At 39.7% G+C, this 15,375-nt stretch overlaps 1 protein-coding gene across 1 annotated transcript in view; it reads right to left on the bottom strand.

Annotated features, from left to right (window-relative positions):
• Nucleotides 1-801: 801 nt before the first annotated feature.
• LOC140240385 (ras-related protein Rab-14) overlaps nucleotides 802-15,375 on the bottom strand; it is a 30,219-nt gene continuing 15,645 nt past the window's right edge. Inside the window, exons 3-7 of the mRNA XM_072320156.1 lie at nucleotides 7,105-7,219; nucleotides 5,966-6,095; nucleotides 4,397-4,515; nucleotides 2,727-2,795; nucleotides 802-1,751 (exon numbers count right to left, since the gene is read on the bottom strand). Of these exons, the coding sequence (XP_072176257.1) occupies nucleotides 1,643-1,751; nucleotides 2,727-2,795; nucleotides 4,397-4,515; nucleotides 5,966-6,095; nucleotides 7,105-7,219 (542 nt within the window). The 3' untranslated portion in view covers nucleotides 802-1,642. The remainder of the gene's footprint in view (nucleotides 1,752-2,726; nucleotides 2,796-4,396; nucleotides 4,516-5,965; nucleotides 6,096-7,104; nucleotides 7,220-15,375) is intronic.

Raw genomic sequence — 15,375 nt, 5'->3', positions numbered from 1 at the left:
AATGCCTGATGGGTACAGGCAACAGGAGGCAATCACAACAATCAGCAAACAAAGTCACATTTAGCTTGCCATAGCACATACAATCAGTTGGTTTTTCAGAAATACCCAAAATTGCTTCATTCCTCGAGGGGTGAATTACACATTCGTAGGAAGAAGTCCCCAAAAAGATGCAGAGAGTCAGCACTCATTTGTTTACTCAACTTGTTCCTAAAAAAAACCAAAAAACAACAACTCTTCATTTTTTGTCTTGTGGCATGGCTCCAACTTCCTTATCATGACAAGCAAGTGGGTACTAGGTAAACATATCGCTTTCTCCTCAAAGTTGTGGATGTACACATCAACATCAATCCAGATTTGCATAATATTGCCACACAAAAATTGGTTGCACTCACATACAGGGAAATGAGGGGGGTAGGGATGGGGGAAAGCTGTTCACCTAACGTATGAGCAAACATCGATACTTGATCCAACAGGTGCCACATCCGTCACGACTTGGTCAAACATAATGTACCTTGCTTATCACTGAAAGACTGTGATTGGCTCACATACAGCTCTGTTTAGAGACAGAAAGAGTTCATTCCACATGTACGCCTCACCCCTAATTTTCAAGAGCACTCCGCAAGCCAAGGTGAGTAAACAAAAGAGATTACCACTCGAACATCTTGTTTCACCAAAATTTGTTGTTGCTCGTTCCCCCTAAGCTACAATGATGTACTCTGCTGATAATGTGATTACCAATAGCTGGAGATCAATATAATCTCCCCCTTCCCCCCGCCCGCATCCCCTCCCCACCCCCACTGGATTTAAGTGCTGATCCCAATCATGCTCACAGCATCGAACAATTCATTTCACACCATTGCTACCATCAATTTCCACCACGATGTCTTTCGTTTGCCAGTTCATTGCAAAATCTCATCAACATATGTACAGCTTAGTTTGTAGCACAACCATTTCTTGCACAATGTACAGTTTAGCAGCAGTCTCACCACTGTATACGTCATGCAAGACATGATTTTGCACACGTTCCTGTGAAACGCATCATCGTTTGTTTCTCCACAGGCAAGAACGTCCTTTGACGGACAATGAGAGCAGAAAACTACAATGTACACCCAACAACGGGTTGAAAAGGAAAGCTCACTATTCTTAATTTCCATCAGGTTAACTGGGAAATAAATGCTGAAGTATGAAAGAGATACAGCTGGCATGAAGATTATGACAGTAGCCAGACATATACCACGACTGCCTCAATGAAAATGGTTATGTTATAAAATTGATGATCACACGTCAAAATGCTGTGAGCATTGCATTATTACAGAACAATGAACGGTCATCTGTATTGGTAATATCATGAGCACAGATTACTCTACATATCTAATGGGGAAGCTCATTCTCTGATAGTTTGCAATACCCACTGGTCAAAACCACTGCCTTCAACCACGACTGGCAGTGATCGTGGAAATGCAGAACAAACAAACAAACAAACCAGCCCAATGTCGACCCATCAAACTCTATATCGCTGTGAATTTCATCCTCATCCCACTGACCGTGAGCACAGTTGAATCAGAGACCTTTTATTTTTTCTTCCAAGCGAGCAGACACAAAGAGATAGATCTAGAGAGACAGAAGTGATGTCGATGCTATGTTAGCACGCGCAGCCCTCTTTACCCGGCTGTTGGTCTGTGTTCAGTTGATTGCTCCGGGGTGCAGCAGGCTTGTGTTGTACCCCTGATTCAGCGGCATTTAGATCAAGACTGCGTATGGAAGATGAGACAGAGAAAGAATTCATACAGCATGGTCATTTTGAAAACAGAAAAATATCATGAAAATCATATTGATTTTGAAATTTAATCATGCCATCTCTTACTAATACGGATCAATAATAAATTCAAATTAACATTACCTCAGATGGAAATACCTGAAGGATACCGATTAAAGTAAAATACTTAAAGGATTATAATTATCTTCTCAAAATAAGAAGGCAACTATCATTTGCCATGCAACATCCAAATACGACAAAAAGGTTGGGCTAAATAAAAAATATGAATCAGACATACAGCAAGTTAGAATCTTATGGCGATCTTGGCACAATCCAACACACCCAACTGAAATTATCAATTTGTAATGTCTTGGCCACCTATGAAGCAAAACTTTGACTCTCTAAATACTTTACAATTACTACAGAAATACAGAAATAAGATGTCTTTCTCTTCTGTGCAAATTTAGAGCTACCTATGACAGTCACTTGAGAAATAGAAGCCTCGGGTTCCATCAAACGAAACAAAAATAATGTTTTTCTATTTCCTGTTTACCTTTGGGAGCCCTGATTTCAAAAATATTCAAGATATCACATTTAATGCATATGTGTAGGTCTGTTGTATCACAAAACATCCTACCATATAAAATGTTCGCAATAAAGCCTTAAGTATAAGGAGATGTCAGTGTTTTTCTAAATAAACATTAACTGTAGACGGTTTAGCCTGGAAACATTTTTATCATGACTATTGTTTACATTCTGTGTATTTAACAACACTGAACATCGATTATATTGATTCAAATTCTTACAGTGGTTGTTTCTATCCATAACTCACATTTTAGAACTATTTAAAAGCACTAATGTTGGGTTTTTGTTTTATCTGCAAATAGTAAATTATGCCTTTAATGTTCTTTGTTCTGACAGGTGAGTTATCTGCATGAACCAGCAGCATGTGTAACTTAAAAGACCTCACCTTCCATCCTGAATATTTTGGTAGATCTTTTTGGCAGTGTCCAGGAATGCTTCTTCTACATGGTCACCCCTGTGAAAGAGAATCAATGACAAGACAGTATACGGTTTATTCCAAATGATGATTCCTGCAGAGAGCTGTCGTATTTTTTTTTTTTTTTTTTTTTTGGGGGGGGGGGGGGGGGGTTTAACCACCTCAGAATAATCAGTATTTACGTCGAAGGACAATTTGTCAATCAGTTGTGAGTCAGTTCTATCCAGAATCTAACGTATTAACTGCCATCCTTCAGCCTGCACAGATATTTTGGTCATCCTCTAAAAACCTATACAAATTCAATGTCATTGGAATATCATTTTGTTGAAGTTTTTAAAAATACTTACTAGATAAATAGTGCATAATGCCTACCATCAATGCTACCTCTAAAAGCAGAGCTACCCATTAAAATCGCTAAGATTCCAAACAGCAATCAAGGAGATACTTGAACAGCACATACATCTGAATGGGCAAAAATAATTTACAAAGCAGGAATATTTTTTTATCTCCTTATTGAAACATGAAAAGATAATGCAGTGTTCAGGAAACCTCCTCCAGAATCCAGGAGACCTGGCAGCTCTGCTAAAGAGAGAAACACAAATTATGTCAGCGACTCTGATTTCATATTGGTTTCAGCAATCACACCCTTCATTAAAGATTTCCATCAAGTGTTTTTATGTTTTCCAAGAGGATAGGTCACGCCTTGATTCATGGCACCCAAATCAGAATAAACCAGATTAAAAGCTCCAAAGGCATAGTGAAATCTTGCATACCCTAACTCAATGTCACTGGCTTCCTATTGAAAAGCATCTCATGATTAAGAATTTTCTTTTTGTTATAAGGTGCAAAATGATAATAGTCCACAGTACCTGCATCAAGGACTCAGTTACCCCATCTATCCCTACATGGTATACAAGTTGTAGATTACAGTATCAATCACTTTTATTTCTTCTTTAAGTTAATATGAATTTTTATGGTGATAGGTCCTTATAAGTTGCTGCCCCAATATAATGAAATTCAATGGCACAGCACATTGGCTTCATTAAAGGTACTGTTCACCATTTAAAAAATTTTCCAAGTTATCACACTTGATGCATATGTGTAGGTCAGTTGTATCACAAAACATCCTATCATATTTATTTTAAAAAAATGCAATATAGCCTTAAATATAAAGAGATATCAATATTTTCTCAATAAACCATAACTGTAAACTGTTTATTCTAGAAACAATTGTATCATAACTATTGTTCACATTTTGTATATTTAACAACTGATTAAACTGATTAACACTTAAGTTGGGTTTTTGTTTCACCTGCAAATGGTCAATAATGCATTTAAAATTCTCCTTGAAGACTTACTAATTTGTAAAGTAAACATTTCTCTGCAGGTATATTAATTCATACAGCCTTTGTTGTGCGTTGTAAGCTTACTATTGTTACTTTTATTTTAACCCTGAATGCAATTTGTTAAAATGCTTGTTTTTTATAGTAAAATTCATAATGGTAAAGCGTCACAGGAACATTTATTAGCTATATCATGCTTTATATAGAAGTTTAGTTCCGTATATCTACTTTTAACTATCATGTAAATTGAATACAGGAAAGGAAAGCCATTCTATTGAAAACGGCTTTGCATCTTACGTCTTTGCACTGGCCTCTAGGAAGAGCAGACCATTCTCTTCTGCAAACTGCTTGGCCTCTTCGTACGTGACATCTCTTTGCGCTTCTAGGTCACTCTTGTTACCAATGAGGAATATTACCTACAAATATAGACAAAGAAATGAGGCACAGGGGATTCTCGTTAGAATGAGGACCTACAAAAAAACAATGACAGTGACCTTGAAATATCATGGTCCTGTTGCATAAAACTTTTTAAATGAGAAAAACTCTGGTAAGAAGAGAAAACTCAGGTTAGCATGATTCTGCCATTGACTTAAAGGGGGTATCTCACCGGGCTTGAAACTAGTTTGCGACTAGTTCCATCAGTTGCGGAGACGTCGCGGAGACGTCGCGGAGACTAATCATATCCGCGACTGCTGAGATGTCTCTGCGACGTCTCCGCGATGTCTCCGAGACATCTCCGAGACGTCGCCGAGACCTGCTGGAGACCAGAAAAACTGGTGAGAGGTGATGCTGTTTGACCTACTTAACCCGTTGAGGACGAGTCCCGAGTATACTCGGGCAGGTGTCTATGGGAAATGCGTGTTGTAGCAGTATCAGTCCGTCCTCAACGGGTTAAGAAACCACGTGACCCATCTGCGTGCTGACATCCTGCCTAGATCAAGTCAGGTGATCCTGCAATGGCTCCCTCATATTTGAAATTTTTTGACACCTGCCATAACTCGTCTCAGAGACGTCTCCTTGGTGAGACCGCAAGCCATTTTTATGTTGGAGACGTCTCCGCGACTGATAAGTTAGAGATGTCGCGGAGACGTCCCCATTGGTGAGATACTAGCTTTAGGATAAAAGCTCTCTTAAAAAGTAACTTTAGTTTTCTCAGGATAATAGTTTAAGGCAACAGGCCCTAGGTTTCTTAACATATCAGAGTACAAAACAAAGAAATCTAAAAGAGTTTGGACTTACACATTCACCTTGTTCAAGAGAATTTTGTTATAATGCATGCCAAAAATTCTGCTTTTACTGTAGACCACTGGCTTCTACTGTGAAACAGTGCATACAAGGGATCACAGACACTCAAGGCTAACTATTATATTCAATGGCAACAATCACCCAAAATTTGGTGTATCTTTTTGTTGTCACAAAATCTTCATCATCATCACACGTTTGTGAACTTCATTTATTTCATTTTGCATACCTTTCCCTTTTGGATGGGAATTAGGTGGGAGGACAGGAGTACAAAGGTAATAAATTCTGTTAAAACTTCGTTTATATCACACTCTCCTTCATGACTGATTTTCCTGATAATACTGTAAAACATGATATATTCGCGGCATGAAATTTTTGCGAATTGGAGCCGACAGCCTTTATTATGGCATGAAATTTTCACGAATTGCCACTGGCATCCAATGCATAAAGTGTAGATGAGCTTTCGCGTGCATTTTAATTTCGCAAATCTTGGCGCTCGCAAAATTAAAATGCACGTGAACATTCCTCGTTTCACAGTAATCTTATTTCATTAATTCCTTTCTGCCTGAGATTTGCTAACTTGAACAGAGACTAAAATTGTACATCATCAGAAGGTGGACATACTGTGTTCGGGTTGGTGAGATTCCTGGCGTCGGTAAGCCAGCTGCTGAGATGGTTGTACGTGCTTCGCCTCGTGATGTCGTAGACCATTAATGCTCCCGCAGCGCCACGATAGTAGCTCCTCGTAACCGCTCTGGTGGGGCAGATGAGTTTGTGGTACATAAGTGAAAAGTGTGAACACCATGTCAAATACTGTTTTCTTCAGAGACTGATTCGCTCACATTTAGAAGTGATGGGACTTTGAAGTAATTACAATAACCATCAAACATTTGGCGAAAATTTCTAGCAACATCTTTTCTCTTTTTTTTTCTTTTTTTGGCAACATACGCTTTGATTACCTTGTACCATTATTAACAATGCAACAATTTTATGAGCTACTGCCTCAAAGTTTGCAAGTCACGACTTTGGAAAATATTATGTCTGATTATTATCCCAACTCACTGGCTTTCAAACCTGTATTTAAAGTGTACTTTAAGTTTGCATGTCTCTACATAAATACTTAATATTTCAAAACATGTCATAATCTGAATGTATTTTTGATTTTGAGAAAATAACAATTCTATTGTCAAACCACTCACATTAATTCTTAACCTGTCATTACAGGGAACAGTTCCACATGAACTTTAAATTACCAAAACAGTTCAACAATATATTTCCAAAAGTCAATATGATTTTAGTTTCATAGACATAAGAATTCAAGAGTTCATGCACTGATCAACTTAATACAGACATATTGTACTTCATACTTCTCTGATATCTGCACCAGTGTTGGAATATAGATCGATCTACAGTTCTACATGTATCTAAAGCTTTTAATTTTGTCGATCATAATGTATTTAAAGTTCTCTGTATGGTGTACATGATCTTCCTCTGTTGTGGTTTGACAGTTATCTGAGAAACTTTAATCAATAAACTGCCCGTATTAACAAATAATCTTACTAATGGCCTAATGAATTGCGGTGCACCATAACGGTCAGCATTATTTTGAAAAACACAAAAAACAAACAAATAAACGGAAATGTTGTAATTCCAACTACCGTCTGTTTCTGTATTGTATAAATTATCTACATTCATTTATCTACATTTGTTGTTGTTGTTGTCGTTGATGATGCTGCTGCTACTGCTGTTGTTGTTGTTCTAACCTGAATCTCTCTTGTCCTGCTGTATCCCAGATCTGTAACTTGATCTTCTGTCCCGACACTTCAATTATCCTTGTCCCAAACTCCACTCCGATTGTGTGCGGACAATCTGCCATGACTGTGGGAAGAGAAAGCCGGACACTTCATGATAGATTTTTGCAGTGATGGTTCGCAACTACGACCTCATGTACACGCAGTTGGAAAAAACCACACTCCAGTGTACAATTAATTTTTCTACCAGTGGCACCTAGCATAGAGTAAAATAGCAAGTTTCAGAATGTAATGTTAGGATTTTTCATTGCCAGTATGAATGACCCTAAGGCAGTCTGCTGTACATACAGTACACAGCTCTTTGAGAGCAGGAGTCATTATTTGCAAAATACTGGAGTGTACTAGGTACTAATATTCAGAATGCTATGCATAAAGTCACACACTTAGCAATAAATCAAGACACATGATTTTACACATTCTATAAAACTATCAGAGATTTTTAATCATATTTTTGTTCAAGGGTAGTTGTAGACTCTAGTTGTAGAGTATTTTGAGTGATGTCCAGAGAGAGAAAAAGACGTACAGACAGACAGACTGTCAGACAAATAGACAGATGGAGATGGAGAGAGAGAGAGAGAGAGACAGTGAGACAGAAAAAGGAAATTCATGGAATGCTTTCACTTCTTCCTGAACCAACTACATAGTAGCTACTGCTAAAATTTGGCATCTATAAATATGCCATTCCAGTAAAAATGGCAAATGTCAAGTCCAGATTAAAACTGCCACAAAGTCAGATTGGATTGCAAGAAACGTTCACCAAAATTGTACAAAGAGCAAGAATATTACAGAGACTGAACAAACAGCTGGCAATGTGGATATACACGTACACGTATGCTTATAGAAGCCTGACACTGTCTTCTCACAAACCACAAAACTCTTAAATAACATGTCAATCTTTCTAGCATTTGATTATTATCATAGTATTGAATATGTCTCAGTCTAGATCGCATTGCATTGAAAACGTCTTCTGAATGCCTCTGTGCTGTAAAAGCATTGAATAATCAGCAAAAAAAAAAATAAAAATAAATAAATTTTGTATCAATATTAATATCATATTGTATACACGATACCTATGACAGGGATACTCTCATGAAATGGGTATGCATGAAACATAATGCACCAACTCATCACAAAACACAGAAAAACACTTGCAAAAAAAAATATATATATATCTATACCTATATATATATATATATATATATATATAACTAATATATATATATATATATATATCCCTAGTTGGCACCTTAGGGAGACATATTGGGGGGAAGTGTCTTCATTAGGGAGACAACTGGTCATTAAGGAGACAATTTTCGTGTCTCCATTGCGTAAATTGCCATTGAACATGTATTTCAAAATTTGCATATAACATAAATGGAAATGTCTCCCAAATGACCCATCTAGGAGTATATATATATATATATATATATATATACATATATATATATATATATATATAACTAATATCTATATATATATATATATATATATATATATATATATATATATATATATATATATTACCTACATCATCCTACAGTAGTCTGTGTCATGTCAATAAAATGATTGTTTTCTAGAGCTACAATGCAATATGATATTGTCATTATACAAGTTCATTTTCAGCTACATTCCTCTCTTCTGCTTTATACTTTAAAGACACCATCAAACCTTGGGAAACTTCATCTAATTTCACAGTAAACAAATATACAGTGTAGTGGAATATATGAAAGTGGCTTCTGTGAACAGCAAAGGTGCCCATACATAGGGGCAATGTGCAAGGTTCAATGTACATTGAACAGAGTGAACCACCCACTGGGGCTTTTAACACATGTAATGGAATGAAGCTGAACACACATCATCAGCGATAATAAAAACCTCGCCGGCGACAGTGAGGGAATATTTATGCACCCTACCTCACGCATTATTGATCAAATACTGAAAGGTGCCTAAAATCTCCGAAAGGAAAAGCAGTCATTGTTACATGTTGCAATGATAATTACAAACTAGCGTCACAATTATACAATACACAGGTGCATTTTCGTTATCAAATCAAAGGAACAAGCAGCATTATGAAAATGTTTTACTGCAGTTAACCTTTAAAAAAAAAAATGAATGTTTTTTCATAACATTCATTTTGAGAAAACTGTGTGGAGACGGATGGATTTAAAAGTACATGTAGCACTAAACATGAAATCAAATTCAATGTACATTATTGGATTCATTCTATTCTTGCAGGTCGAAGGGTGCGGACGTGCCGTGGTGCTCTCGCTGTTCTACTTGTACTATTAACCGAATTTTGCATCTATTTTCTGCCTTTCAGCTTTGATTAATATTGTTTGTTCTTCTTGATCATATGAGTGAGCCTGTTTTTCATTTATTTGATCCTTATGTGACACATTTCTGCTGAACTTGTTTTGAAATTTGACTGCGGATCTGAACCCAAAGGACAACGCATATCATCGTAAGTTGTTCGACTCACGGCAGTCAAGCACTGCTTTGCACAGTCTGTCGCAGTGAGTGTACGTCCGCTGCTCTTTAGCTTCCGCCCTATACAGTTTGAGTTACCGTGATTTATACATGTTATCACTTACTTTACTACTTTGTTGTGTTGATGTTATATACTTCGTAAGATCATTTATCATTCATTGTAGCGAACAGTATATTGTCTAATTATTATTTTTCTTTTTGTCTTAGATGTGTAGGCCTATTTTCCTCTGTTTTGAGTTATAGTATCCACTATTAGTATTATCCATATATCTATATCTTTGATTGACTTCACCTGTAGTTTATTTGTGAAAGGAAAGTATTATCTGTCTGTTATTGTGTTATTATATATCCACTGTGTATTTACACCCAGGTGTCAAACTACATCTGATTCTGTGTATACTTGTGTAAACTGCAGTGTTCGGTCGCTGCACGTTGCCAAAGCTATAGTGTGTAGCTACATGTAGCTGCCATTTTGTTTCTCACCTCCTCTATACACGCGTTCTCTTTTGTAATTCCCTTTGTTCTATACTATCCGACCTATTTACTTTATAACTGAGAGGCCTCATACTTTCTTTAGAGTTCCTTATCGCTTGGTCTCTCTTGTCATTGCCTGGTTTTTTCCTTTTCTTCGTATTCGGTCCGGTGCGCCTTTAGTCCTCCTTTTCCCTTTTATTCATTTCGCCTCTCCCTGCCCCACTCTATTGTTTATCCCCACTCGATCCTCTCCCTACATGGCCGTCACAATGGCGGCCATGTCTGGAATTCAGGACGTCCCTCCCCTCATTGTTCCCGCTAATGACTCCGAAGAAAACCCCAACAACCTCTCAGAGATAGAACCTGACCCCACTCCGATTCCTATCCGCGACACTGGCTTTACTGAAGTATCACGAAAAAGACAACGACCGAATTCCCAACCCTACTCCGATGACGAATCTGATCTGTTTCACACACCCACCCGTCCTCCCTTCAACCCGCATGTAACTATCATTGGCACAGTCAAAAACATTACTCTCATCAACCCCATCCAGATCGCACGTGAAATAAACAAGCTAGTAGGAAAAGTGTCTCAAGTCCAACGCAAACAAAAATCCTTCACTATCAAATGTTTCAATCCTAAACAGGTTCGTACTCTTATGGAACTGAATGAATTCTGCAAAACCCCAATTCGTGTCACTAACGACAAGTCATTCTCTCCTGTTCTAAAAGGTGTCATCAAACGCGTCTCGCCCGAGTTAACGGAACAAGACATCAAGGAGGCGCTGGCGGGCCAGGATGTGACCGAAGTTAAGCGCATCTCAAAGCGATCAAACGATGGTCCCACCCCAACCAATGTACTTGTTCTCTCTTTCGACTGCCCCTCACTTCCAGAATCAGTGTGCATTGGCTACGAAACTTTCCCAGTAAGTGTATATGTTCCCCCTGTTTCTCGCTGTTTTCACTGTCAGAGGTTTGGTCACACAAAAGATACATGTAGATCTAAACAGCGTTGTGTAAGGTGTGGAGAAAACCATGATCTCTCTTCTTGCCCGTCCAAATCCAATCCAAAATGTCTGCGATGCGGGGGCCCCCATAGCGCGGCATACGCAGGTTGCCCAAAGTTCAAACTTGCACGTAAAGTGCAAAATTACTCCACTTTGAATCATGTTTCCTACGCTGAAGCTGCCAAAAAATTACAGGTTACCCAATCCAACACCCAGGCTATGAATTCTAACCCAGATCAATCTGACCCGCAACATCTCCCAGGTCCTCATGTGCCCGATTCTCCTCCTCAATCCACCATACCTGCTCCCATTCATAACTCCAAGTCCAACCCTACCACCTCCTCCATCACTACTTCTCGCTCCCATCCTACCACTGTGAATGTGACCCATGCATTTTCTCAACCCCAACAGGCTACTGACAGGGCCCAGGTTCACAGAAGCCTCCCAGTCCCCACAGATACAAATACGGCCTCCACTCAAACTAACAAACGGCAACTCCCTCCTACAACATCCATTCTCCTAGTAGAAAAACTAGTCTCCTTTGTGAGCACAGTTATCAACAATCTTCATGCGGCTGATTCTGACCACAAGAGAATCATGTTAGTTGTTCAATCTGCAAACACTTGCTTCGATGTGGTCGTTTCCCAGGAAAAGATATTCGAACTCCTACACCAGAACCAATAATGGATCTGAACCTCATTATTTGGCAGTGGAACGCCAGAGGGCTCCCCTCTAATGGCGCGGAGCTGACTCAACACATCTACTCTTCCCCTTCTCCCCCACATGTTATCCTCGTGCAAGAGACCTGGTGTCACGATGACACAAATTTCTCCATTCCTAAGTATACTGCTCTGTGGCGCAATCGCGTCTCATCACGTGGAGGTGGCTGTGCAATTTTTATTCATCAAGACGTAAATTTCAGCAATGTTCATTATTTCCCTCACCTAGAGGGCTTAAAAGTCAATATTCTGTATAGAAATGTTTCTGTCACTGTGATAAATTTTTACAATCCCATAAAAAGATTGTCCACACAAGATTTACTTTCACTTACAGTCGACTGCCTGCCATACTATGTCATTGGAGGAGATTTTAACGCCCACCATCCTGCATGGGGAGGAACCACTATGGACCTCAACGGAAAAGTCATATTTGAATTTTGCAATGATCACGATATTGTTATGCTTAACGATTCCTCAGCAACACGCTTTGACATTGCTAGAGGATCTTCCACATCAATTGACCTCACTCTTGTTCCTCCGTCATTAGCCCCCCACTGTAACTGGTCGGTATCCCCGTTTTCCCTCGGGAGTGATCATTACCTTATATATTGCAGTGTTCATTTTACTTTGCCATTAAAGCGACTTTCCATACCTAGCGCTTCCTCTCAAAATCATGACAATCTTCCGCCCCGTTGGGCTTTTCGAAGAGCCAATTGGGAATTATTTCAGCGTGAACTAGAATTGTTACATCATTCACACAGCTCCCGTCCAGCAAATATTTACGATCTGTATGATCTTTTTCTACAATGTATTACCCAAGCTGCTAATGCTTCTATTCCCCTCCAGACCCCGACCTGTCGCCCACCTCTTCCCTGGTGGTCGGCGGCCTGTTCGAGAGCTGTCCGCGACCGTCATCGTGCCAAACGCAAGCTTGATAAGTCATATCTTTACGATGACTTAATCACTTATCTACAATTCAATGCTGCAGCCAGGCGCACCATTATATCAGCCAAACGTTCTCATTTCACTACTTTTTGCAACTCTTTGAACCGTTTTTCCCCACTCTCAGATGTATGGTGCAAAGTAAAACTATTGTCTAACAATAACACCAGGAGTACCTTCCCACCCATACTTATAAACAATACTTATACTCATGACGCCCACTGTATCGCCAATGCTATGGCAGTTGCTTTCTCTCAAAAGCCTTCTTTAACTCCCACTCTCCCTCTCCCTACTTCCCAACCCCCATCCTATATACATGACAATGATTCTCCTCTCAACGCTCCTTTCACTCCCAAAGAGCTCGAAATGGCGATCAAAGCTTCCAAAAACTCAGCCCCTGGGGGCGATGGAATCAACAAACAGTTGTTAAGCCATTTAAATGACAATATGTTTTGCTCTCTGTTAGAGATTATTAACATGAGTTGGGAAACGTCTGTGATCCCGCCCCAATGGAAACACTCCATTATCAAGCCCATACTAAAGCCTGGCAAGGACAAACACTCCATCAGCTCCTACCGCCCAATTTCTCTCACACCTATTGTATGTAAACTCATGGAACGTATGATTGTCCGTAGACTCTCGTACATTATTGATAAATATGATTTAATTTCTTCCCATCAGTCAGCTTTCCTCCGACATCGTAGAATTCTCAATAATCTCCTTTGCTTAGAATCCGAAGTAAGGAAATCCCTATTCAGTAAAGGATATACGGTCGCTATCTTTCTTGACATTTGTCAAGCCTTCGACTCTATTAATCATCAGGTACTGCTTTCCAGACTATACTCAGTGGGACTTCGAGGCCGATTTCTAAGCTGGGTACAAAGTTTTCTGGACTCACGAACTTTTCAGGTGCAAATAAACTCCACACTTTCAGACATTCGTACATGCCAAGCTGGCCTCCCGCAAGGTAGCGTCATTAGTCCTCTATTATTCAATTTGTTTATTGATGAAATTATACATTATTGTGCATCAAACGTGTCTATGTATGCTGACGACATCGCTTTATGGCATTCTTCTACCAGTCTTCGTCACATCAATACAAAACTCCAGTCCGATGTGAATAGCATCTCTGATTGGATGACACAGTATGGACTCTCTCTGTCTACTAATAAGTCTAAAGTGGTTATATTTCACTCTCGCCCAGTTTCTCCCACAGGTTTCTGCATTCGTCTCCAGAACGCTCCGCTTGAAGTCGTCCCTTCTCATAAATACCTAGGGGTTACCCTTGATTACTCCTTGTCATGGTCCCCTCATGTTCAAGACATCTTAATGAAATGCAACAAACGGTTAAACCTCCTCCGTTCGCTAACCGGTTCAAACTGGGGCGCCGATACACAAATCCTTCTCTTACTCTACCGGTCTCTAGTTCGCCCTCATCTCGACTACGCCTGTGAAATCTATGGTTCTTTATCCCCGCTCCTTTCAAGCAAACTAGATACAGTACAGGGCCATGCCCTTCGAATATGCACCGGCGCGCTACCATCCACCGCCCTGCATGCACTTCAAGTAGAATGTAACGAACCACCACTCCATATACGCCGTGAAAGGGCCGCCTTCAATTACTGCGCCTACATATACACACTGTCCCCACTTCACCCCGTCCGAAAAGCCATTGTCAACTGCTGGCAATACTCTTCGAATAAATGGCCACAAAACAAACTTCCTTTCGCTCTCCGAGTAAAGCCGCTTACGGACACTTTCCTAAAGCTGCAACCAATGCATGTTTATCCCAGTCCCCCTTGGTCCATTGAACATCCCAATATTGACTTCTCTCTTCACAGCTCATGTCCCAAGACCGCCCTCCCTTCAGCGCAACATCAAACTGCTCTTCAAACCATAAAGACCACATATTCAAACCACCTGACAATTTACACTGACGGTTCCCATGATCCCTCCACTAACTGTTCTGGCATTGGAATTTACGTACCTCACTATCGTCATGAAATAAGTGAAAGGGTTTCACCCATCTCAATTTGTCGTACAGAACTGGTAGCAATTCTTCTTGCCCTATCATGGCTGGAATCCTCTCCCCCTCTCAGAGCTGTTATTTTCTCAGATTCTCTCAGTGCCTTGACACTTTTGAATAACCACACCTCAAATATCCTTGACCTTCCCAATGAAGTCCTTCTTAAATGCTCAAATCTTGTAATGAATGGGTGTGACATCACTTTAGCATGGGTACCAGCTCACTGTGGTCTAGCGGGCAACGAAAAAGCCGATTATCTTGCCAAACAAAGTTTACGTAAGAATATTACAATCAGTGTTCCTCTAAGTGTTGGTGATATACGACATGTAATTAAACATAGGTGTCTTGACGCTTGGAACGCGTTATGGCGCTCGTCTAAGAAAGGACGCCATCTTTTCAACATCCAACCCTGTGCCTCAAACACCTTCACCTTTGAAAGTCTGAATAGACGTGATGAAATAATAACTCACCGACTCCGCATGGGCAGAGCCAGATTAGCAACTTTTTATCATATTATCCGTAAGCATCCCACTGGTCTTTGCTCAATATGCAATGCACTGGAAACCGT

The sequence above is a fragment of the Diadema setosum genome, chromosome 17 (genome assembly GCF_964275005.1).
Source record: "Diadema setosum chromosome 17, eeDiaSeto1, whole genome shotgun sequence".
In the NCBI taxonomy this organism is placed as follows: domain Eukaryota; kingdom Metazoa; phylum Echinodermata; class Echinoidea; order Diadematoida; family Diadematidae; genus Diadema; species Diadema setosum.
Note: the sequence above shows the minus strand (reverse complement) of the source record. Positions and strands in the feature narration are given on the sequence as shown.